The 26,451-nt window shown below is 36.7% G+C and overlaps 2 protein-coding genes across 5 annotated transcripts; one reads left to right on the forward strand and one right to left on the reverse strand.

The window, feature by feature from the left end:
- Positions 1-7,023: 7,023 nt before the first annotated feature.
- LOC121739361 (procollagen-lysine,2-oxoglutarate 5-dioxygenase) lies at positions 7,024-25,266 on the forward strand. Of its 4 annotated transcripts, none has more exons than XM_042131795.1 (13): positions 7,024-7,186; positions 8,305-8,533; positions 10,138-10,310; positions 12,635-12,802; positions 13,475-13,671; positions 15,169-15,422; positions 15,762-15,986; positions 19,622-19,763; positions 20,739-20,921; positions 21,692-21,796; positions 22,634-22,780; positions 23,484-23,598; positions 24,362-25,266. In XM_042131795.1, exons 1-13 carry the CDS (start codon positions 7,039-7,041, stop codon positions 24,529-24,531), a joined length of 2,256 nt encoding a protein of 751 aa, XP_041987729.1. In that variant the 5' UTR covers positions 7,024-7,038; the 3' UTR covers positions 24,532-25,266. The 4 variants fall into 4 exon arrangements, with proteins under 4 accessions (XP_041987729.1, XP_041987732.1, XP_041987731.1 ...); XM_042131798.1 differs by having other exon boundaries at positions 23,484-23,602; positions 24,362-24,548; XM_042131797.1 differs by lacking the exon at positions 7,024-7,186 and adding an exon at positions 7,473-7,872 and having other exon boundaries at positions 8,309-8,533.
- Positions 16,875-18,801, reverse strand: LOC121739373 (immunoglobulin domain-containing protein oig-4-like). Its single transcript, XM_042131815.1, has 4 exons — positions 18,662-18,801; positions 18,301-18,372; positions 17,665-17,814; positions 16,875-17,048 (listed from the first exon to the last, which is right to left on the reverse strand). Exons 1-4 carry the CDS (start codon positions 18,752-18,754, stop codon positions 16,890-16,892), a joined length of 474 nt encoding a protein of 157 aa, XP_041987749.1. The 5' UTR covers positions 18,755-18,801; the 3' UTR covers positions 16,875-16,889.
- Positions 25,267-26,451: the final 1,185 nt, after the last annotated feature.

Genomic DNA, 26,451 nt, shown 5'->3' on the forward strand with positions numbered 1-26,451 from the left:
TAGGTAAAAAAGAAGATACTTACTCAAACTTGGCATGACACGCTACCGCGTGTCTAGATTTATAGTTAGCTAAAGCAGGTAAATAATAATAAAATAATATTTTATCATCCGCCTGCTTTGTATAGACACTATAATTTTATTATATACTCGTAATGTATTTTGTGGTTTCGGATAATGATGGAGTATCGACTCACGGCGCGGCGCCCCTCTTGCCATTCCACGACGCACCAGGACCCAGGGCGCTGCGGCGCAGTTTGGGAACCCCTGCATTAGAGGAAAACGCATCGTATTGCGTTATCGAAAATAATAAGAAGCGCGGTTTCCCAGGGGTAACACTCAGTTCCATAGACTGTGACTTAGCTCTCCCCTTCATGGAAATAAAAATCTCTGCTCATATTTTATAAGTAAAAAAATGTTGTTATACTTTATATAGGCAACAGAAATACACTATCTGTGAAAATTTCAGGAGTCTAGCTATCTAGATTATTGTGATGTAGCCTGGAAACAAACAGACGGACAGACAGACGAACAGACAGACGAGCAGACAGACCGACATACAGAAGGATGAACAGACATACCGACAGACAGACGGACAGACATCGGAGTTTCAGTAATAGGCCCCCGTATTTACCCGGGTACGGAACCCTAAAAATAATCATGAAAATATAATCCGTCCGACTGTGATTCGAACCATGACTATCTCTGAACGTCGCCCCTCGTATCGAATCGATTGCCTTTCAAGTTTCAGCTCTTAAGGCCGTCCCCCGAGCAAACGTCCTTGACCATAGGGGAACAGCATGCAAAACGGACCATGCAGGCAAAACGGAACGGTCAAATTACTTGAAGCCTACTAGGCTAGGCCTAATACCATCTATTTGCTAGGTAACGCTACTAATTACTCGGGCGGCGGGCCCTTCCCGTTCTCGGTCAGTGCCGGCTAGGGAGTGCAATCTTGGACCAAGATTGACTACTCAAGATCTTGGCGTCTTTTTTCTGAATCAAGATTGGTCAGTTCGGGATCTTGTTGACATTCGGGTCGAAATCTTGGTCGCGAATCAAGATTTTCGAGATTAAGCAGAATAATTGAAAAATAATGCGTTTTTTGCTGCAAATTGATAGTAACCAATATTTTAATATGAAGTAATTATTATGTAATGTTTTGAAGAATTTGTTTTTGAGAAAATTGGGTATCTTCTTCTTCTATCTTCTATATATATAAAACTCAAAGGTGACTGACTGATTGACATAGTGATCTATCAACGCACAGCCCAAACCACTGGACGGATCGGGCTGAAATTTGGCATGCAGGTAGATGTTATGACGTAGGCATCCGCTAAGAAAGTATTTTGATAAATTCCAACCCCAAGGGGTTCAAATAGGGGATCAAAGTTTGTATATAATATAATACTTCTTAACGCGAGCGAAGCCGCGGCCAAAAGCTCTTTGTTATATAAACTAAACATTACAAACTCATTTTTTACAAATTCGTCGCAGCGCAGACGACAGACTATTCGTGACGCACTTTTTAGTCCGTGGAAATAGAACCTAGGAAAGAGTAACGCACACAACGCGCAGCGCAGACGTGTGCGATGCAGACTGCATATAATTTATATACCCTAATCTGTGGTGCGCGCTTTGCAGCGCAGGTATGAACAATCTGAAAATCTCGAAATCTTGTTACAATCTTGGACTATTTTGTCAAGATCACGAACAGGATTTCGAAATACAGGATTGATGGCTTTCAATATTGAATCTTGGAAAATCACTCAAGATCTTGGTGGAATCTTGATCTTGCAAGATCAAGATTGCATTCCCTAGTGCCGGCGAAACTGTCATACGTAACAGCGGATTTTTATCGCGGTTAAATATTTTTTTCACATTTTGATGTAAAAAACATCATTTTTAACCAGCCCGCACTTTTGTTGTAATTAATAATATTTTCTATTTAATGATATGACACATTGTTCTGCATGATTTTAATTTTAAAGTATGCAAAGAATGAAAAGGGGTAAAACGGCTAACTTCAAAATCTGACATTTATTCATGAGCAAAAGGCCCGGGCAAAATGGACCAGGTGGCTTTCATATATTTTTTACATATGATTTTTTTGTTGCGTTTTCTATTTCAGATGGTTTATAATTATATAAGAACAACTAATAGACGAAAGCAATATGAGAAAAGCTAACAAAAAGTGAAAATCAAAGAAATGGGATTTAATTATTATTTTTTAACAAAAAATTAAAACCGACTTCCAAGGTAAAAAAAAAAGTAATATTCTTAAAAATAATCTAAAAAGAATCCAATAATTCTTATTCGTTATTATAGTGCCGTCTTCCGACTTCGCCTAAACCTCAACTATTTCTGTACTCAATCTTCGTACTTTTGAAGTCGCTACCAGCCCGGAAAAGTTCTGAGATCCTTGATATAGAACTTACGCTAAGGTACGCTGGTAAAAAATAATAATTTTACCCTTTTTAGTTACCTATGAGACCACAAGGCTATATTACTTATAGCTTGTTGTCTTAGAGTTGTACATCTTATTACTAGAGGTCGCCCGCGGCTCCGCCCGCGTGGATGTCGGTTACGGCTGCAAAAAGCCTGTCCAGGAAAGAGTCGGTCAGCAAACTGATACTCAGGTCAATTCACAGACTGCAACGCTGACATCGACGACGCGGACGCAGTCATTATCCAAAGGGATCCATATAGTGCACACTGCACAGATTGTCTTCCTTCCGCACGCTCACCCCCGCTTGGTGACGCCCACTATCGTTATATTTTCATTTCGCCATAATTTCAAAACTAAACGTTCAATTTTAATCATTCAAAGACCAAATGTTATCTACATAAACCGTACTTAGTGATGAAATAATTTATTTTCATAAGGATTAATTGCATAAGTAAAATAAACGCGTTTAAATGTTGTCCAAAAAAATTCAAGCTTTTTAAATAACAAAATTATTGTTATTGTGCCTTACTCGACATAGGTAAGTATAGTGTGTCGCGGACACTTTTCTGGTTGATTTTACACCTGGCGTCGGAAAAACCCAAATATCTTACGAAACCCAATTTTTTCCATAATAAAATTTAGCCTATGTTCAGCAGAAATAATGTAGAATTCATTGGCTTTTGCTTGGAGTAGTATAAATAAAGCCAAAATCCTCGAACTTGTATCTATAAGGATTCAAAAGTTCTGTTGGGTACCTTCGGAACCAGGGTACATCCTGGTGCAAAATCTTACTTTTTGATAGTATATGCCTGAAACACTTCAGAAAAAATCAAACATCACTATATGTTTCCATACAAATTTCAAGGAGTCCCCTTGATTCCTCATGATCCCATCATCAGATCACCATTTTTGTGAACATGGTACCAACCTCGGATTCAACCCTGTACAACAACAAAATAATCATGAAGATCCTCCTTTTTGGAAGTCGGTTAAAAACAGCTGAGATCTATAAGTTATCAAAGACTGCACTAAAACAAAAAAGATGGGTGAAGTGCCTGATTTGTCTCCTCTAGGCACCAGTGACGGATTAAGACTACTTGATGCCCTAAGCAATCCATGCCTGTGTACCCCCCCCCCCCTTCCGTATGTCAACTAGAATCTGTCTTTAAGCTTACCACCTACCACTCAGGTTTTTACCACCTAAAAACAAGACTTAAGTAAGAGTGGTGAGACGTGGTGCCCTAAGGATCCGTCCTTAGGGCACCACGTCTACGTTATATTTTGATACGTGTTTTAATGAAAACTACATATTGTTAAATGCGTGCGAATTCAAATGGGGGCGGGGCGACGAATCGTCGCAGTCAGATGAGTTGGGCTGCGGACCAATACGACTTTTTTGGGTTAGGTTAGGTGGCTAAGGCGGGAGCGAAGCGCAGCGAAGCTGCCGCCTTAGCCTTAAACCACCCAGAAGTAGAAGCCCCGTGTAGCGGGGCTCCCACTCGAATATACGTCGAATCATAATTGAAGTTTTTTTTTGGTATAGGTCGCCATTAAAATTTTACCCATTTCTTTGACTTTCCGTTAAGGATTATAATTTGTGTAATTTATTAATGATTTTTATATATAAACGGGATTTACCCCCCTTCCCGCTCCTCACCTGCCCCCCTAAATCGTTGGGTATGATTCTAAACTTTTACCGTTATATAATTTAAGTTCCTACAAATAGAACAATACATATTTTGGGATCATCAAATCAAAGTATGAAATCCTTTCTATCTCTGTTAGCTACCACTTTTTTTCACATATAAAATTGTTGTTCCTCTTATCCAAATGAAGCTACTCACAAAAAATTTGCTTGATAGAAATAAAAAAAATTGTTCTATCCCTGTCCGTAGTAGTCCCTGAATAAAAGTGTTTCATCAAATAGTTATTTCATATTCATTTTTTTTTTTGTTTTAATGTGTGCTCATTATACTCTGCTCATTAGTGTGCAACGGCAACTGGGGGGCCCTGTAAGATAAAATAAACGTCGCACGCACGGAGAGGCTACGCACGTGCGTCAAGCTTCGCTTTATAATTAATATTAATATAATTATATATTAATATTATATGTGACCGTTTCCACTGCAACCCACAGACACCCTACGCACGAACTGACTCACGTAGCTTGCTCGAATATGGCGCACACATAACTTAACGCTGGCCACGCTACGCATGCTATAGATCAGTTGACTAAAGCTGGCTCGTTCACAGTGCTCACACTTATGCAATTTCACTATACAGTATGTTTAAAAATATAGGTAATATGTTTGCATCATGATAAAAATTATCGTATAATCTGCGTACGATAATAATATCCTATCATACATCGTCAAGGCGCCAACCCACCGCGGCGAGCAAGCTACGTAAGTCAATTCGTGCGTAGCGTGTCCATGGGTTGCAGTGGAAACAGTCACTTAAATTTTCTTACAAAGCGAAGCTTGACGCACGTACGTAGCCTCTCCGTGCGCCGCGGTGGGTTGGCGCCTTAATTCAAATCACGGAATATGAAGATATTAAATGATTTCCAAAATCTCCATTATGGGCCATTTTGCCTGGGTGATTACTGAATCAGTGCCGTAAATTGCCTTTTTTGCGCCCTGTGCGAGATTCTATAACTGCGCCCTTGTTTTTTTTTAAATATAGGTGCCCAGAGCAATGCGTTGCCTATATGTAGGTGCAGGCCTCCCTGGTCTGGCCATTCTTGCGCCCCCCAGAGTCGGCGCCCTGTGCCTGGGCACCGGTGGCACCGCCCTATTTACGGCACTGTACTGAATTAGTGAGTGTGGCGAGTGCGCCATATAGGCTATAGCCTATAGCTGCTCTATAATTTTATATAATATTATGTACTGCAGCTGATGATCTCGAATCATTAATCACTAAGTACTATCATCATTTACGAGAAAATTAAAAAGCTACCTAACTGACAAATGTTTCTACTCGCTAGAACAGGGGTCGGCAGACTGCGGCTCGACTTCAGTAGGATTAATATGGTTCTTCTAAGAAGAGTCTTCTTACACTCATGGGCGTACCCAGGTTCTGGGCCAGGGGGGGGGGGGGGGGGGGGGGCAAATCAGGGGCCCATGATTCTGTGCCGTACCGCTTTAGCATAAATATAACACCTAAACAATATGAAACAACTGAATTCTCCGCCAACTAGCAATTGCTATTATATTTAGGTATCTTCGACTCTACATAATATTATACTTGTGAGTAAACATTTTGATCTATGAATCAGATTAAAAGTAAATTAAGAAGCAAATTAATCGTCGACAATATTATTTACAGTTGTGCCTTCAATTAATAAAACGAGTAAAATTACTTGCCATTCATAGGCAAGCTTTCTAAAGTAATTCAAGGACACCGTTCCAACTAAAGTCTAAAACTAAAATATAATAATATTATAATGAGTGTTATTGTAATAAAATTTCAGTAAATAATATTTTGTTTAAACTTTAAATGTAGCTTTGTAGTGTGAAGCAAATTAGAATAATCTCTAATTATAATTATTAGGGTGGGTTGCACCAACTTACTTTAGCTATGACTGTAACTTTAACTATAACTACAATGCAAAATGTCAGATCTTTGGTTAAAGTCAAAAATGGACGCCATATTTAACCATAACCTTGAGCTCGACAAGGCTTTGAATGAACGTGGCGAAAAAAGGAACTAACGCTGTCATCATACAAAAATAAAAATTTTGACAGTTCTCCTTTACCAGCAGCGCCCCTGCCTGCGTTCATTTCAAGCCTTGTCGGACCAGCAACGTCTTCTGTCAAATTATGTGGTCAAAGTTAAGGTTAAAGTTAAGTTAGCCTTGACTATAACCATAACTTTGACCATAACTTTAACTTTAACCACGCCTCTGGTGCAACCCACCCTTAGACTTATAAAGTTTATGTAGCGGCCCATTGAAGGTATGAGAAAATCTACAAATCTGATATTTGGCTCATCTGATTGGTAAGTCTGCCAACCCTTGCGCTAGAAGAATTCTTTCCTAAAGAAGATTAAGGTCTATAGAATAATGTTCATAAAATATACCTATTAAGTACTTTCATTCATGTACTATTGTAATTGTTTACATTACTTAAGTATATGAAATTAAGAAACGAATAATACATATTAATATTAGGTATGTTACATAAGTAAGTATATAGTTAACAAATTACAATCCAAAATATTTGTTAAGTAGGTACTATTTTATAAGCAACCGCCTCTACAAGGTGCTGAGTTTGTTTATTGTAAGTATATAATTTACTATACTAATTGGATGCTAATAAAGTCTTTGAATCTTTGAACCTATATTATTATTAGAAGACTAATTACGATTTATCTCTAAATTATAAAACATCAAAGACTTAGTTTGCTTCGACGGTTAGCCTTTGGAAAGGTTGTTATCAACCTACTTTTCTTACTCTAATTTTTTTGACGACTTTCATTTCACGGTGCATTTGTTATTTTTACAAAACATTGATTTTACGTTCACTTTCCGTTTCTTGATTACATGAAAAGCGATTTATTTGCAGTCTATCTATAAGTCCCGTGAGAGTAAGATGCTCAAATCTCATCGCTGTTTTCCGCTAAAATGTATTTGCTTGGCAAGTGCATTATTTATAGCTTTGAAAATTGATAGGACGGCATCGGAACAATATTGTACTAAAGATGGTGAGAAATTTTGTGGCAACCAACTCATTAATACAGGTGATGATTATTTATTAAAATAATGATATACTTAATAAAATATTAATTGAGATTTAAAACTTAAGAATTCGCCTATCCTAATTTAATATTAAACTTAATTATTTTATTTAACACAAGGCAAGCAGTTTAATTATTACTTAATGCGTTCGCGAAATTTTATTTAAAAAAATAATCATAGCTGCTGCGAGCTGTCGCCTGTCATTTGTCAAATGTCTTTTGACTGTTTAACAACTGTTTGACAGCAAGAATCGTAGAAATGTCAAAATAAAAAATCAAATATTTTTAATAAATGTTTCTCAGCAAGATTATAATAGCAAGTAGCAACGAAAGTTTCGTCTTTCATGCTTGCCTGTGGTTCATATAACACTGATTGTTATAAACGGTTTCAAAGTCGTGACGCTGCTTTATTTTAATCAGAGCGTCGTTCGGCACGGGCTTATCGATATTGTGGGACGACGGCAAGCTATGAAGCACGGAAGTGGGAACATGCTCTGGCTCTTGTATGTGGGACGGCATTAAACATTTTATGATACACCAGTTCGGGTCGTATTCCTTGTTTTACGATTATCAGTAAGCGTCACAAGCTCACAGTGTTCGCTTGCGGATAGATCTAGAATCATGAGAGAATTCATACAGTATTTTTGCTTATTAACTCTGATAGTTCAATACAATGAAGCTTCAAGTAAGTAAAACTTTGTTAACACTTTATTTGTGCATGTATTAGCAAAACTTAAAGTAAAGTTTTGTTCTTTAAAATAATAATTACATTTTGTGGTATTAGATTCATGTGGTTTTAGCTTAGTATCATTTTAAAACTACAATTCTATAGATGTTTGTATGTATCAAATATACGAGGAAGGACTTCAAGATAATATTGAATTTCAATTCAAGGAATTTTATAGAATAATCACAAGCCAAAATTCCACCATAAACATTTAATTTCTCTTTTCATTTTAAATTCAAATGCAAAATTGTCTTTATTGCTAATATCCATTTAGAGAATAAAACATTAAATATAATCAATATTTCAAAAAAAAATTGTGTATCAAACTTACTTGACAAGGAGATAGAGATTTGTTCAGTATTTAAGACCATTGTTTTGGACTGTTTCCTTCCAGGTAGCGTGAAAGTGCTAACAGTAGCAACAGAAGACAATCATGGTCTCGAGAGGTACCTGAGATCAGCTAAGGTGTATGGAATTGACGTAGAAGTGTTGGGAAAAGGATCAAAATGGTCCGGTGGGGACATGAACTACGAAGGTGGAGGCCAGAAGGTGAATCTACTGAAGGAGAAACTTGATCAGCTGGACAAAGATGATAAAGATCAGATAGTTCTATTTACAGACAGGTAGGAAAAGTTATAAAAGTGATGTTTATGGGAATAAAAACTCTTAAAAAAGGTACATTGCATTTGTCTCACTAAAAGACATATTATTGTCATCTTGAAAAACTGCTGTGCTATTGTTGTAATTTAAGATGACATTAAATAATTTAACTTTTTAAAATATAACTGCACAAATAGGAAAATTTATAAGATTTTTTTATAATATATTTAATTCAACATAAGCCAGACATTATATAATGTCTGGCTTATGTTGAATTTAATATATTATAAAAAAAATCTTTAAGGATCTTATCGCAATAGCTATCATTTTTGAACATGTTTTTGAATAACATTTAATAATATAATATTTAAAAAATTGCAATAATACTTATTGTATTTTATGTCTAAAACTTAATATCATAATATTTCTATGTTATAATAACCTAATATATTTCGCATTGCAATTTATAATTTATTGTCTTTATTATTTAAAAAAAAATTAAGTTGTTATAGCGATTGCATTTATATGTTGCAATAGTTTATGTAGAACATCTTATTTTATGATAAACAAAAAATAAATATGGGTTATTTGTTCTCATCAGAATAAAAGAGCAAGAGAGGTTACAGTTTTTTCTAGTACCTACGGAATTTATATAAATTATTTTTAATTTTAATTAGTAATTTTGGGAGCAAAGGTGTTTAATCAAAATATTTAGCATCACTTACGCTTAGCAGCTTTAAAAACCCAGCAGAACTCACTGTGTGCACCACAAAAAATATAATGAATAATTATGGTTTTAATTTAGCTTTGCGCAAATATACAATAAATTGTCTCTAGACATTTAAATAGTGAGAATTATTTCTGGGAATTATTATTATTTTATTTGCGTGAGAAAAAACATAGAATGCAACATTCCTGATGTACTGTGTAAAATTAAAGTTGATTTGGCCCCCTTTTTAGTATGATTTCGCTGGGTTTAGCTTTTAATAAATTCTTATTCTCTGTACCAATTACTATAACAGTTAACATAATTTCTATCTTCAGTTTTTGGCTATGAATATTATAGTGTTGGCTACATTTCATGAATAAAACATTTAAATCAAACAAGATTAATTGCTAAGGTCAGAAGCCTGGTTTATCAGAACCATGCTTGCTTTCGCTAGGCAACTTCTTAAAAATTTACTTTAATAGAATATTTAATATTCATATTTCACATTTTATATTTAGCTGTAATAGACGGCACAATAAGTAGCTAGTCTTGTGTATTAGCACTTGACTTGGAGGTTGTGGGTTCAAATTTGTTTAAAAAACAACATTTTGTCTAAACAAACATGGTTTTTTGTAAACAAAATGTTGTTTCAAGTTTAGTAAGAATAATAAAGGCTGATCACATATTTGTCTGTTAAAAAAAAATATATCCATGCATTGGATGGGCAATGGGCATACAAAAATGCTCTGCCTGATATTTCATCAATCTTGCCTCTTTCTCCGTCCATTGTACTTAGATCTCATAAGGCACAGACTACAGAGTGTCTCTATGTGGTGCTTGTTACTATATGATTTCTAGTTGGCCACCAACACTATTATTTAATGATATTTGAGTGTTCATCTGAGCGTTTATTTCCAGCTATGATGTGATGTTTCTGGCTAGTGTTGAGGACATAGTAGAGAGGTTTAAGAAGTTCAAAGCCCGTGTGGTGTTCAGTGCTGAGCCGTTCTGCTGGCCTGATGCTAAGCTTGCAACGCAGTACCCCAACGAGAAAGTATCTAATCCATATCTCAACTCTGGTGGATTTATTGGTGAGTATTTTCTTCTAAGCTAAGTGCCCACTGTCCATAGGCCCGCTTCGCACGCAATGGATTTTAGTATGTACCTTACAAGGTACATATTAAAATCCATTGCGTCCACTACATCACACCATATGCATTTGATTTTAGTATGAGGCGTAGTCCGTTGCGTATGTTACGTCCAATACGTGCAATATCGACAAGTGGACACTTACCTTAACCCAACTGTGTTAATAGGATGGTTATATTATTTCTTTGAAGTCGAGAGGTTAACAGACTGACAAATATTCGCATTAATAATAAGTATTAGTTTTAAGAAGTACCTTCTTGGCACAATATTTTTTAACTGGCATAGTTACTCATATTTTTATAACTATTAATTAATTAGTAAAGTTTGATAGTGCTTTTGCTCTACTGCTATTATTATTATCAGCCGGATGATAAGTTTTCCTCGTATTTTATCGCATGTTAACAAGCTTGTTGTTGAAATGATTCGTCAAAATCCAACAAGTTGATAACCTCCTCTATTTTTAAGTTGGTAAATAACAATAGGTTAGAAAGTTCTGGAACCGCAACGAATAGACTGCGTTTCACTTCATTTTCGTTTGTTTTGTTGTTTAGGAGCGATTTAGATGAAATCGGGTATGGTTACTTTTAGAAACGGGAAAGGACACGGCAGTTTTTGTTGCGAAAAAATAAACTTCTCGCGCTATAAGGGTCACCGCAGATATACAATTTCAAGTTGTCCGACTATGGTACAACTGAATTGCGTAGTTTCACAATTTAACTGGACAACGTTTTAATTTGTAAGTAATCGGAAAGGAATCGCGCTTCTTTAAATACGATCGGTGTCCAATTATTTAGTTGGATGCAATGTGCGAGCTTTCATAAGTCGCCATAGCCTTCGGCTATAGCTATTGGTACCTATATACTATGCGATTTAGTTGGCCAACTTGAAATTGTAAGTCTGCGGTCGCCGTAAACGATGAATTTCGTCGTAGTGAAGTTGCAGGCGTCGTCTAGTATCAAAATAAATTGGAAGTACCTATAGAAAGTTCCACAGCCGCAGCCCACGAAGCCACAGCAGTTTATTAATATAAATTTATGGAACGTTGATAGCAATGGAAAAGTATGCCGAGAAATGATTTGAATCGAGACCACGGGTTAATCAATGTGCCTTTTGTCACGTTACAGATCATTGCTCTGAAATTGTACGATGAGCTAGTTCTGCCAGGGGCGCCCATAAATTACGTAAGGCATTTAGAGGGTCCAGTCTCATCTAAGTCCATAATTTAACTTACATATTTAAGTGTAACAAAAGTGCTTAGAAAATAGTATTTTAAATTATTGTACAGTTTAAAATTAGCGTTCTCTATGAATGACTTCTTTTATTAAATCGTAGTGTTGTTTAACCCAAATTGATGTCATCAAATCTTTATGTAATACATAGATAAAGCGTCGGAAGTATAGAAACGTTCTTTATCACTTCGGCCAGTGACCGGTCGCGTGATATAAAAATACTGTCCAAGTGCGAACACTGCACCAAACGGTTTTAAGTTATAACACGACTGTATAAAAGGAGGGTTATGGTTTTTGAGAGTATGCAAATTTAGTCTCCACCACAGCATAATATTATAAATGCGAAAGTGTGTACGTCTGTCTGTTACCTCTTCACGTGTAAACTGCTGAACCGATTTTTCTGAGGTATGGTGATGCTTTGAGTTCCGGGAAAGGACAAAGGATACTTTTTATCCCAAAAAAATGTACGGTTCCCGCGCGATAAACCAATTTTGGCGCAACGGAGTTGCGGGCGTCATCTAGTCTAGTACTTTATAAAATACCAGGTTTGGGCGTGAAGAGGTAACAGACAAGACAGACAGACAGGCAGACGGACAGACAGACACACTTTCACATTTATAATGTTAGTGTGGATGTCTTGTCGTAATTGGCTTAGAATATTCACGTTAGTATTGAAAATTATTCGGAGTATAATCTCATTCAGCATTCTCTCAATTTCTCATTCATTCTCTCTCAATCTCTTTTTCTTTGACGGTAAGATTATTACAACTATTTTGTCGTTACGCCCTTTCAATTTTTTGCTGTTCCATTGCTTGTTTTCTATGAGAAGCCGAGCCGACCTCTCATAGAAAACAAGCAATCTAAAACATATCCAACACGGTTTTTTACTTAAACGCGGCGTCACCTTTTTCTATGAGAAGCCGAGCCGGCCTCTCATAGAAAACAAGCAATCTAAAACATATCCAACACGGTTTTTTACTTAAACGCGGCGTCACCTTAAAAGCTGTGCAATAGCTTAATAAAATATATTTGTTCAGGTTACCTGCCAGAGCTGCTGGAGATAGTGAACTACAAGCCCATCAAAGACAAGGATGATGACCAGCTATTCTACACGAAGGTATACCTTGATAAGGACATGAGGGAATCTCTCAAGATTGTCCTGGATCATAATGCGGAGATATTCCAGAATCTGAACGGCGTTTTATGTGAGTAATTGAGTATGCTTTGTTGTTTCAATAGTCTTGTCTCTTTCTGATGTTTATTTCAGTGTGGGTACCTATTTCTAGCTTTCGGTATGGGTTATCCACAATAATCAGAACCTGATGAAACCCGACAAGTCAGGTGCACCGCGCATGTACTATCAGAGAAGTTGATTTATATGCAGATGACGGATCTACGTTATTTGGTCAGATTTGGCCAGGTTAGTCGGGAGCTGCCGGCTGCGTTTGACATAGCGCGAACGTGGGTCCGCCATCTGGCTATGAATCAATCTTTTCGATGGTACAATACCTTATTAATAACGGTTTACTGTCTAAACTCGAATCTATGTACCAATAACTGACCGCCTGATTGCTATTAATAGAAATTCTTGCGCAATCGCCTTGCTCACTCCTCGCTACTGAAGAGACTTAAAAATTGTCTTCCCCTTTCATTTTTTTTTCGAGTTTGTCTTACTGCCGCACTCAGAGACGAATATTAATTACTTGACTGTCAAACGAATATTTTGACATAAGCCCCATATATTATCTGCCAAACTCTTTATTAAATTGAAGTTTCATCATAATTACATGTCTCTGAGTGCGTCCGTTAGAGTTGTGCCCAATGTGCCTCTGGTAGAAATCTTGAGTCTTGAGTGGATTATTCATACTTTTTTTCAGCCGACGTCCAACTGAACGTGAACACGACAGAGGAATGGCCGTACATCGAAAATACTGTGACCAAGGAGCGCCCCCTGATCGTTCATGGCAATGGACCAGCGAAGGCCACACTCAACTACCTCTCCAACTACCTCGCCCAGGCCTGGTCCATCAAGAATGGATGCACCATGTGCGCGGAGAAGAAGATTAAACTGGAGGTACTTTTTCGAAAATTCTAGATTTTTTTCTATGCTTTCGTTTGTGTACAAAGTCTGTGATTTTGTACCATCTCAATTTGAAAAAGTTAACTTTATTATGGCATCGAAACAGCTCTCATAGTAGCAAAATATGATCTCATCTCATCTATGGTCATTGGTCATTGGTCCGTTTAAACCAGCCTTTCCCAAAGTGGGCGATAACGCTCCATTGTGGGCGCTGAAAGTCTGTAGAGGGGCGTAGAAAAAAATGGGGACGTTGTGTAGAGGCTTGGGAGGTGATTTATTTCATCCGGATGCATTTTAAATTGAAACAAAGGGGGCGCTAAAATATATAAGGTAGAAGCACTAATGGTAGACTCAGAACTAATAGATGACCCTTACGACAAAAATACCATAAAAAAAGAATTAAGTACTCAAATTTTTTCTCAACACTATAAATTTTATAAGCTTCTCAAGCTATCTGTTGATGTGAAAAAATATATTTGGGACGCCTTCGGGAACAAAATTTTGAAATGGGATCAGTTTTCGTAAATAATGTGACCGCGTCAACACGCGCTCGGCAATTTCTTAGCAAATAGGTTAAGGAAGGCGAAATTTTGCACGTAAGTTTTAAGGCAAGAGAAGCATGAAGACTAAAGACTGAAAATAAATTTGTTCGGAAAAAATATCTGAAAAATAAAAGGAAAGATAGTTTTAGCATGGAAGAGAATCTGGAGACAACGTGGATAGGTTTCATATGCATGTCTATGATGAAGTAAATGAAATCATTTGAAAAACGGCAAATAAATACCTAATAATAGGAAAAATGTAAAATGTAATGTAATGTTCTATGTCAACTATTAGTTCATATTGGTGTCTACTATTAGTGATGTTCGTTTCCTGTGATGTCATCTTTTAGTTGTTATGATTAAGTCTACAAAAATACCAATAATATATTTTTTATTGATTTGTCAGAGAATAATTATAATAGTTTTATTTTGTAAGAGTTACTGGAGACATGGAAGAAGTTAGCAATCCTTTATTTTCATAAATATATATTTTATAACATTCAAATGTTTTATGTTTCCTTAAAGCGTCTGCCATTAGTGCTTTTACCTTATTTGTTCTCCAAGTGGGCAGAAGAGAAAATAAGTTTGGGAACTTCTGGTTTAAACAAAAAAGATCTTTGAGCCAAAGACGCTGTCTAAGAAAAGAAGCTTGATATTATTTCGGTCTCAAAGCACATATATTGATCTCTCGTTACTCGTTAGGTACTTGTTTCTTTCACTCGCGCACATAAACATGTTTTCTGTCTTGAGATATTAGTATGTATCTAATGTTTTTTAACCAAAGAAATTTTCTTTCATTTCTTCCTTCCTACTAATTGATTATTGTGGACCTGTTGAATATAGCGTTGAATTTGTGCGCGTGAAAGATACAAGTAGATACACCTGTATCAAAATTCCCTATCCGACGACCAGACTGGCTTTAATATTAATCTCATTATTTATTCTTAAGGACGACAACCTACCAATCGTTATGATGGCAGTATTCATCGAACAACCGACACCCTTTATGGAAGACTTTCTGCTCCAACTCCTGGAAATCGACTACCCCAAGTCCAAAATCCACCTTCTCCTGAGGAACAACGTGCAATACCATGAGGACGAAGTGGAAAAGTTCTTCCAAGCGCATATGAAGGAGTACGCGACGGCCAAACGCATAAAACCCAGTGACTTCATCCCTGAATCTGAAGCGAGAGGCATTGCCAAGTAAGTTAGCAGATTCGCGTTAAGAGGGCATTGAAAAATGTGTTCAAATGTATTGTGTCTCGGTTACAATACAGCAACTATATTGTGTCTCGGTTTCCCAAATTATGTTGTGTATATAACCAGGAAATTTAAATCTATTGAGAGCTCATTGATTAAAATCTGATCTTTAGGACGCTACGATAGATCAAGTAAATACACAGACTTCCAAAAAAATTAGCACTCCTTTTGGCTTAGTTGTAGTGAAAATTTGACTTGATGTTGTTATTTTTATCCGATTTAAAAAAAGGAAGCCCAAAAGCGCTGTCTTCATAAATCATAACACAATTATTTTTATTACAGGGACCGATGCGCGAGCAGCGCTTGCGACTATCTCTTCTCTATAGACAGTCTCTCTCGTGTAGAGAGCGGGACCCTCCGATATTTAATGTCCTCCGGCTACGACGTCATCGCGCCGCTGCTGGCGAGACCTGGCCAGGCCTGGTCTAACTTCTGGGGTGCTATCAACTCGGCTGGGTTCTACGCGAGATCACCGGACTACATGGATATCGTGTATAACAAAATATTGTGAGTATGCTTTCTTTTTGAGGCCAGACCGTACAATGCTGCAGCGGTCACTTTACGTTTCATCGCCCTGACGTTTTGTGTCGTGTAGCGTTGCTGTTGCGTATCGTATAGGTACCTCATACGATTTCATTTTAATTAATTTTTGGCCGTGACATGTCACTTCGCTCCACTCTGCTCAGTGTAGTTACGACTTGTGCGGTCACACCTTTAAGGTAAGCTCCACTTTTCGGTATCTGACGCATCGGACGCACGCTACAGAGTATGCCTAATACTTAAGAGGATACACCAGGGGCCAGAGAAATGAAAAAAAAGTACGCATAATATCTATAGCTGTCTCCCTTACCTCAAGCCTATACCGCAGAACGCGATAGCGACAACTGCAGAAAATCCAGAAAATCAACGATTCGTTGTCCCCTGATTCCTTCTCCAAAACTTAACCGATTTAAGTACTTTAAGAAAGGCTTGAGCTGTGTTCCTATGTTTTATTTTTTTTAATTTAATCCAAACCAAATCTGTTTTCTGAATGTTTGAACACAGCGGAAAATCTGGCCATTGTTATGGGTTTTTGAACGTTCATATCTTATTTAATAATTAAATTATGAAAAAAAAGAAAACATAGGGACATTGTATTAGTGGCCGTAGATATTCAGGAAAAAAATTATAACTCTACTAGCATTATCCAGGGAGGAAACAGGGGACAACGTTTGTATGGAAAAAAGGGCGGTGTGGACTCTTAAACCGGTTGTGTGCGGTGCGGTGTGGACGCTGCTGTTTGAGTTCGAGTACAAGGCATACTAAAATCCTCAAAAATGCGTCGCCGATATGCCGATAAGTGGACGTTTACCTTAGTCGTGCAAGAAGTTTTTGAGGTAAAATAAAACGCCAATATCTCCCACTGGTTTATTAATCGAAGGCGATGGAGAAGTCGGTTTTAAAGGACCTCCGGTCTATAGAGTACATGTTGTCAGCTGTACATTCGTATACGCCGGCGTCCATCTGGGTCGCGGGATCTATCTCGATCTTGGACTTCACCTGGTCCTCGTCTATCAGCCATTCGTGGATCTGAAAAAAATGTATACATATTTTTTTGATGTTGGTTAAAAAGTGCGAGTTGCCAGTTGGACAAAAAACATAAAAGATATATAGAAATAGTTTACAATAGTAGAGTTTGCTGTAAAAGTAACAGCGCTGAAAGAGAGAACTGTATACCAGGGACACATACACTCAAATTATCACTTCTTTATGTTACAAGCTGTATTAAGTTGGTGTAATATGCTCTACCGAAGTGCTTGGAATCTCGGAATCGGCTCCAACGATTTTCATGAAATTTAGTATATAGGGGTTTCGGGGGCGATAAATCGATCTAGCTAGGAATCATTTCCAGAAAATGTCTTTTAATTCGTGTTCTATCGATAATCGATAAACTGAAAAATATGACTCTTCCTGACATCTATTGGCGAATAATAATACTATTTTGTTGGCAACTAATTGTTTTAACGACCAGCAGATGGCGTTATTAAGTAACACGAAGTCAATGAGTGTTTGCTATGCCGAGCAAAGCTCGGTCAACCAGGTACTTTTATATTATATACTTAAATTTAAATTTATGCGTGAAGAGGTAGCAGTTAGAAAAACAAACACACCACGGCATTAATAAAATTAGTAAGGTAAATCTTACGTGTAAATAGTGGTGTGCGAATATCTCGACTCCGTCTTTGAACCACGTGATGTGTGGTCGCGGGGTGCCCTTCGCCGTACACAGGAACGCGATCTTGTGGCCCAACACGTACTCAAGGTCGAAGTGCGACGCCAGCAGGATTTTCGCACCCTAAAATATAATGGTTTACTACAGTGTTTCCCAACCTGTGGTCCGCGGATCCCTGAGAGTGCGCGAGTATATTATGTATAGGGGTCCGCCATGTCATCTCTGGAACATAATATTATATACCTAATCCAGATTTTTTGACTGTTTATTTTATTAAGGGGGTCCATGAAAACTGTGCTTAATATCCTACGGGTCCGTGGCTGAAAGAGGGTGGGGAAATACTAGTTAAGTAGAATTAGGGACCTCCTAGGCGGTCCCTAAATACTTGTGTAAGCAGTTTTAGACTTAAAATATAAAAATCGAAGAAATATTTTACGCATAAAAATTTATCCCGCTGTGAGCCTTAAAATATTGTCCTGTTAAGACCAAAAAAGTTAGTTCTAAATCTATTTTGAAAATGTTAACTGTTTTTACTTTATTTCGCCAAAATGTATACAATTTACAATTAAAAAACTTTTCGCAAATGCCATAGTATAACGTTATACTTACGTCGTTGTTGTTATAATACTGATCGGATTCGGGGTCCCTGTATTTGCCTGTGATTGGCAATCCGATTTGTACCTAATGATGAAAGCAAAATTTTATTGATCACTTTTTATGCACACAGGACTTAAAAACAGAAATGCACAAATTTCGAAATTACTCGGAAGAATAGTTTTGATTACAATATTGAAATGTTATTGACATTTACAAGGTTTATGTATAAGCTTGAATTGAATAAAATGGGACCCTAATGGGCCTATAACGTGGATCTAGAGTACACCACGTGAACGAACAAATACTATATTCTGTCTGGCTGAAATGTACGACTTCCACGGATCTTTTACGTCAGCTAGCAACATCAAGTTACCTTGGACTTGGTTCTCGCTCGAGTTCTACCTCTGCGCGCGTCGCTCTGCATTACCAAGACTATGAGAGCCAGCACCAAAACCTGCTTCCACATGTCTGTTGTCTTCGCCCAGCACTTGTATACTGCGTGCTGTTTCAATTGGCTAATGGACCCCGTCGGTCCCCCTAGCGCGATTTCCTTTGAGATTCGCTCAGTAATCGTTGTGGGTCAATGTATATGGGATAATCGAAGCGAATCTATTACGATAACTCGCATCGTAATTTGTTGCATCAAAATATGGCGTAAACAAAAATATTTGGAGGATTAAGTTGAAAGACAGAGTATGCGTGGGGTTCCTTTAACCATATGCTATCGACTTTATTGCACTTTGAAAATCTTATAGATAGAAAAATCTTTTTTTTGTACATACATACAAACTTAAAACTAATATAAACAATAAGACTACAAATAGGTCTCATAGCACGGACCAACTAACCTTTCACAAGGGATATGTTAACTTTTATTAACGAAATGCGTCGCTCACGTTGTCTTTGTATAATTTATTTCGTGAGAAGTCACTAGTCAAAAACAATAATGAATCAGTAAATAGTATAAAATATAATATTTAGCCTTAACTTTCAAATTCTACATTTAATTACAGTTAAGTACTTAATTAATAATTGTCTCCGTGTGGCGGCAGTAAAAGTTTTTTTTAAACGGTAAAATTGCCCACCACACGTTCCCACCACTGCATCTCCTGTGTCGCCAGGATCAACAGTGGTAACCAACCACGAAAACCCTATGATCTCAGGGATGCCCGAGGGACAAGCTAAATCTGTCTTAGGACCCGCAACCAAATTAATCAGAAGAAAGGTAGGAGGAGAAGGAGAAATCCAAATTCCTAGAAAAAGTTACAAAATGTTGTCAAAAATAATTAAAATTTGTTACAAAATGCATTCTCACTCCTGCTATTATTTTCAGGGGCATCTGGAATATTCCATTCATCACCAACTGCTACCTGATCAAGGCTTCCGTGCTCCGCGCCGAAGCGGCTAAATCCATCACCTACTCCAAGCCAGACATGGACCCAGATATGGCTTTCTGTGCGAGCCTCAGAGATATTGTAAGTAGAATAGATTAAGGGCCTGTTTCACCACTTCCTGATTAGTGCCGGTTAGGCTATTAACAAATAGAGTATGGAGTATCTGTCAGATAAGTTGTGGATAACCTATCCGACACTTATCAGGGCGTAGTGAAAAAGCCCCTTATAAACAGTTGTTTGAATAAAGAATTTATTAAAATAGTTCACTTAATTACTAGAGAAGCTGTACAAAGACTGGTTTAATGGACACGTCGATTTTAGTAGTGAACATGTGGACTCCTTTTAACCGACTTCTAAAAGATAGTTCTATCATCTATGTATTAAGTTTGGTCCTTATCTGTACATAGATATTTGTATTGTAGTTTATTTTGAAATTGGTTAAACGGATATAATATTATTGTGTATGAATGACTTTCTGTTGTATAAATATACCTATAAATATTGATATACATGCGCATGTTATAAAACGAGAACAACGAGGGTCGTGCGTCAGATACGTTCTAGTGTCACTTCAAAATTCGAATCAGCGGTCCCTTAACCTTTTCTTGACCTTTGTATTATTTTTGTTATCAGGGATGAGTAAATATGTAGGGAATAATAAAAATAAACTCTGTAAACTAAGTGAGTCTGCAATAGGAACAGATTGGGAACCATATTTTTCCAGATTATACAGAAATCGCTTAAGATTTAGTGACAATTCAACTCAATTCAGACCGCAACGCGACGCGTAGAATGCATTTCTAGTATTGAATTGACAGACTCCAAATGCGTGAGACGTCAATTCAATACAAATTTAGAAATGCATCTACATTCTACACGTCGCGGTCTGAATTGACCCTTAAAAGGTAACAGAAATACAGACATACAATTTACCATTTATAATATCTGTATATTATAGCCGACTCAAAATGACGACTGACAAGACTGTCCGCAGAATTCATACAAAATATGACATTTTATATCAAGTTTTGTTCCTCGATTTGCCATCTTCTCCAGGGTATGTTCATGCACGTGAGCAACGAGTTCCACTACGGGCACCTGGTTAACCCTGAGACCTTCGACATCAGCCGCACCAACCCCGACATCTACCAGGTGTTCGACAACAAGCTCGAGTGGGAGAGGCGCTACCTCAACCCCCTGTATCTGGAGAACTTTGAAGAGGGGAAGAAGCATGCCATGGTGAGTATATTTGTCTAGTTCTCCAGATTATGTTGTTGAGCAACAAGATCTACCATAGGCACCTGGTGAACCCTGACACCTTTTTTTTTTTTTTTTTGAACCCTGACACCTGACGTCTACCAGGTGTTGGACTCGAGTGGGAGGAGCGGTAGCTCAAACCGCTGTATTTGAAGAATTTAGATGAGGGCAAGGTTCAAGAAGAGAGTGTACTCTTTCTTAAAAGACCGGCAACGCACTTACAAATCTTCTGATGTTGCGAGTGTCCATGTGCTACATAATATATGGCTAACCCTATCACAGCCCCGGATTTATAACGGCCTATTTATAAATCCGGGACGGTGCCGCTAGACCGTGGCCTAGCGGCAGCGTCCATAGAGGTCCGCCCCGCAGATTACGTACTTACATGGAACAGAAATAAGTGGCCTACTCTCTAAAAAAAATAAATTAAGCACTGCCCTATTCGACGACCTTTGTGGCTCAGTGGTGAGCGCGTTCGTAGCTCAAGCCGGGGGTCGCGGGTTCGAATCCCGCCGACGGAACAAAAAGTTTTCAATGTTCCCGGGTCTGGATGTGTATTAAATTATATGTGTATGATATAATAAAAATCTTAAATATATGTATAGTATAAAAGTATTAAATATATTTCCGTTGTCTGGTACCTGTAACACAAGTCCTTTAGGTACTCAGCACGGGGCCAGACTGTCGTGGTGTGAAGCGTCCATAGATATAAAATATATTAGCTCGTTATTAACATGTAAATGTATTTTTAGCCGTGTCCCGACGTGTACTGGTTCCCGCTGGTGTCGATGCGGTTCTGCAACGAGTGGATCGAAGTTATGGAGGCGTTTGGCAAGTGGAGCGATGGATCTAACAATGTAAGTCAATCGGCATTAAGGTGTATGGGTGTTGGTTAAACACCCGACATTTTGAGCGTTCTGGATGTTTATGGGCCTTTAATGGGCATTTCGCCTATCTCTATTGGCAAGAATTGCAGCTAATTAAAAAAATCTAGATTTCACTTTTTTTTACACAATGTTTTTATAGGTATTTTGCTATCTCGGTTAAAGACAGCTTTAAATTAGTGCAAGTACAATTTCTGTCTGCTTAAGGACGCTATCACAAAAATTATGTCAAAAATTAGCAGGTCAGTACGAATATCGACCTTGAGGACATTAAAATAAAGTTCAATATCAGCGCGCCTTGTACAGTGGCGGTTACGACGCTCGCCGCTTTCTTGATAGGGCGAAAATGTATGAAGAAATTTGAGAGCGTTTCTTATTTTTCTTATAAATGGAAATGTTATTTATTTTTATATAAAATATTTAGCTATTCGTATAGGGGACTAAATAAGCAACAATTTTTTTGTATATTTATTTTTCTTAGTTCAGTGTATTTAGCTTTAATGGTACCTAATCAAACCCTATTTTTTTAATCTTTTGAGATTATTGTGATGGTTAAAACGTATTTATGTGAAAATGTTGTATGCGGCTATAAAATTTTTATAGTACTTGTAGACGTGGAGATGAATATATTATTATCTTTCATTTGAAACCAAAATATCCTTGCAGTGTGACTCCAAATTCTTTAAAATGGTACCTGATAATCGCTGATATTTGTGAAAAAATGTGATAGCGTCCTTAAAGCCTAGAATTTAGTTTACTTCTATAAAGTTTTAAAAAATGAACCTTATCACAACGCCATAATGTTCACAGGACAAGCGTCTAGAGAGCGGCTACGAGGCGGTCCCAACTCGCGACATCCACATGAACCAAGTCGGTCTGGAACGTCAATGGCTGCATATACTGAAGGAGTACGTGAGGCCGCTGCAAGAGATGGTGTTCACTGGATATTACCATAACGTAAGTTAATGTTGTCTCTTTCATATATACTAGCTATTTGACCGAGCAAAGCTTGGTATTCAATAAAACACGAATAAAATGACATTTTCTAAAAATGATTCCTAGCTAGATCGATTTATCGCCCCCGAAACCCCCTATATGCTAAATTTCTTGAAAATCGTTGGAGCCGATTCCGAGATTCAATTTCTTGTATATATATATATATATATATATATATATATATATATATATATATATATATATATATATATATATATATATATATATATATATATACACAAGAATTGCTCGTTTAAATGTTATAAGATGAGGAAGGAAAGGGATAACAGATTGGGGTAAAGGACGGATGACTGTTGCCACTAGCAAAGTTTAAATGTTGTCACAAAATTCGTTGGTACGGAAATTGGTTTAAGAAACTATATTTTCTGTCATAAAACCCTTCATTGACTATCAGAGACATTGATTTACATGCAGGTGGTGGATCTACGTTATTTTGTCGCATGATGACACGACCAAATAACGTAGGCCCTATGAATTTTTTCTCTGATGGCATGTTTACTTTCCTAGACTAAGTTTTTCTAATCCTAACTTCATTCGTTCCACCTACTTAAGCTTAAAGAGCTCTCTTTTCAACGCACACACATTAATAATCATAGTTGGATTAACATATCGATAGTTTTCATCAACAATGTTTTACTTTCAGCCACCCGTGTCCGTAATGAACTTCGTAGTTCGCTACCGACCTGACGAACAGCCGTCGTTGAGGCCTCACCACGACTCTTCAACATACACCATCAATCTGGCACTCAATACGCCGCGTAAGTGTTTATTGTTATTATCAGCCCACTTTCTGAATCCTACGAACAGTTCCGTAACATTTCTCAAATTCTACGCAAATTTTTCACAAGTAAAATACAAAATAAATATACATTCAGTATTCTATGTTTTATAGGGTTCCGAAGTCAACAAGGAACCTTTATAGTTTCGGTCTGTCCGTCCGTCTGTTTGTTTGTCTGTCCGTCTGTCTGTCCGCGGTTTTGCTCAGAGACTATAGGACCTACATAGCTGTAATTTAGCATGAATGCACATATTAATGATGCCGACATAATGGTACATAAAATATTAAAAATATATATATTTTTTTATGGTATCTCCCCTACACATAAAGCGGGGATGAATTTTTTTTGGGTTCACCCCATCATCTGGGAAGTCGTTGGATAGGTTTTTAAAAATTATTATGAGTATTCATAGATCATTTTCCGATTTAGGGATCCATTTGTGAAATATTAAGTTTTAAAGTGGAAAAAAATCGTTAGAGTCCTTCTACCAGCTAAACGGTTGTTTCGGAATTTTAGCTTAAAAATATCAAAATTAATCCTGAAAAACTCAAAAAAATTATTATTACGGCGTATTTTTTCTCTCTCTAGGCAATTCAGCGAAAAACAATTCCCATTTTGTTAAAATTGAAAAAAATAATTTAGGTCGTGCATATCCTTGTCACACAATTAACACGAACATATTACATAATACAATATCGAAAATCCTCATTACTGTCAATCTATAAACTTCAACATCTTTCAGACGTGGACTACGAAGGCGGTGGTTGCCGTTTCATCCGCTACAACTGTTCTGTCCGCGACACTAAGCCAGGCTGGTTGCTGATGCACCCCGGCAGGCTAACTCACTTCCACGAGGGCATGCTGGTAACCAAAGGAACCAGGTATATCATGATCTCCTTTGTGGATCCGTAAGTAATGTAACAATATGCTCAGCCATCTTGGGTTACGATGGAATTGACAGATATGTTGATTGCTGAGCGCCTATATAAGTAGTTAAAGGCTAAAAGTGTACACTCGATTTCTTAATTAGGTTTCTGAGGAAACCTGAATGTTTACATACAAAATGTTTAAGATGACGCACACGTTCTTACAAATTGTAAGGAAACTAAACGGAGAACGCCGAAAAAGCGACAAATAAGCATCAGGCGTTTGTCAGTGGATATTGCACAATATGTGCTGTCAGTATTAACAATTTTTGTTAGACAGTAGAATAAATATTGTGTAACATCTGTCAAACGCGTGTTGCGTTCCTGTCGCAAGATACATATTATAAACACTCAGCCGATTACATGGAACTCCGGATCCGAACTTCTGATGCAACCTCATTAGGAAACCGTAGCGTACTCGTCAGGCCTAAAATTGTATGTTTTTAGATTTAGCGTTAGTTGTTTACTATGCAGTAGAACTCTTATAGATTTTTTATATTACTTAACTAATATAAGCATGGACTTAGATCTTGATACGTGTTTTGTAGCGTAATACAAATACTATGAATAAAATACAATACTTCATTTCGTTTTTATGACAGTATCTTAGCATTAAAAAATTCAGTAGACACCAATGTTTAAGTTAAAATTCAGTAGTACCAATTAAGCGTTGATTTGTAGCTGATAAGTGATTTGAAGTGAGAACTTGTTCTGAAAGTATAATATATATATATATATATATATATATATATATATATATATATATATATATATATATATATATATATATATATATATATATATATATATATATATATATATATATATATATATATATATATATATATATATATATATATATATATATATATATATATATATATATATATAAGTCTATAGTGTGGTCGCAGGACTCAGAAATTTTACTATTGACCTACCTCTAGTTGTGTCTTTTATGCGCCAGCAAATATTTATCTAATAAACGAATGCATTTGGAGGGCGACAGCGATAATTTTGCATGTAAATGAAATGAATAAAAAGCGATAGATCATATATACCGAGTTTCAATTTGTTGAGAGACCACGCTATACTTGCAGGAAATAGAAAGCTTCCTTTTTTACATTTGCTATGATTTAAGTAGGTACAACTTTAGTTATTTAAGATTAAAGCTGACTATATTTTATACCAGTGAAATTAATAATTGTGTTTATATCTTTATTGTGACTATTATTTTTATATTAATTAAAATCTTTTATAAAACTTATTTTAAATCATTGTTCCAATAATTTTATACAGGTATTTTATTATTATAATACATACTTAAAATTGATTTCCTATACTCTGTAATAAAAGCATTTATGTTACTAACTAGGTCAAACCAAAGAAATAACAGATGTATTGTGATTTTGATAAATAAATTGTTTTATACAAATCTCGCATTTTATTTTAATAATTCAGGTTTATAATATGTATTAAGTATAGATTTTTTTCAATTATCGCTTGACCAACTCGAGTCTCGATCTAAAAGACTATGAAAAGTACCAATAACAGGGTCATTATAGGCTCATAAGTCATAACCATGGGACGATGTATGGTATAATATGGTAGTGATGATGATGATGATGAATGTAATTTGCATAGTAGCATATGCTTTCCGTTCTTAAAACAACGCCGAAACTCCCAAATATGTATCTATAAAGAATCAGGAGTTCTCTCAGCACCTTCCAAACCACTGTATACCAGGTATACCTCGGTGCAAAATCTTACTTGTTGGTAGCATATGCTTAGAATACTTCTCACGAAACCGAAGTCACCACATGTTTCCCTTTAAATTTTTAGGAGTTCCCTCGATTACTTATGCATCCTTCATCAGATCACCACTTTGTTAATATAATACCAAATTGGG

Source organism: Aricia agestis, chromosome Z, assembly GCF_905147365.1.
Source record: "Aricia agestis chromosome Z, ilAriAges1.1, whole genome shotgun sequence".
Lineage (NCBI taxonomy): Eukaryota > Metazoa > Arthropoda > Insecta > Lepidoptera > Lycaenidae > Aricia > Aricia agestis.

Coding starts and splice junctions, on each gene's coding strand:
- LOC121739361 (XM_042131795.1), top strand. CDS start 7,039: ATGCTCAAATCTCATCGCTGTTTTCCGCTAAAATGTATTTGCTTGGCA. Junction 7,187..8,304: donor CAACCAACTCATTAATACAG/GTGATGATTATT, acceptor GTTTCCTTCCAG/GTAGCGTGAAAGTGCTAACA. Junction 21,797..22,633: donor GGAGCGATGGATCTAACAAT/GTAAGTCAATCG, acceptor TAATGTTCACAG/GACAAGCGTCTAGAGAGCGG.
- LOC121739373 (XM_042131815.1), bottom strand. CDS start 18,754: ATGTGGAAGCAGGTTTTGGTGCTGGCTCTCATAGTCTTGGTAATGCAG. Junction 17,815..18,300: donor AGTATTATAACAACAACGAC/GTAAGTATAACG, acceptor ATTATATTTTAG/GGTGCGAAAATCCTGCTGGC. Junction 17,049..17,664: donor TCGCACACCACTATTTACAC/GTAAGATTTACC, acceptor CATTTTTTTCAG/ATCCACGAATGGCTGATAGA.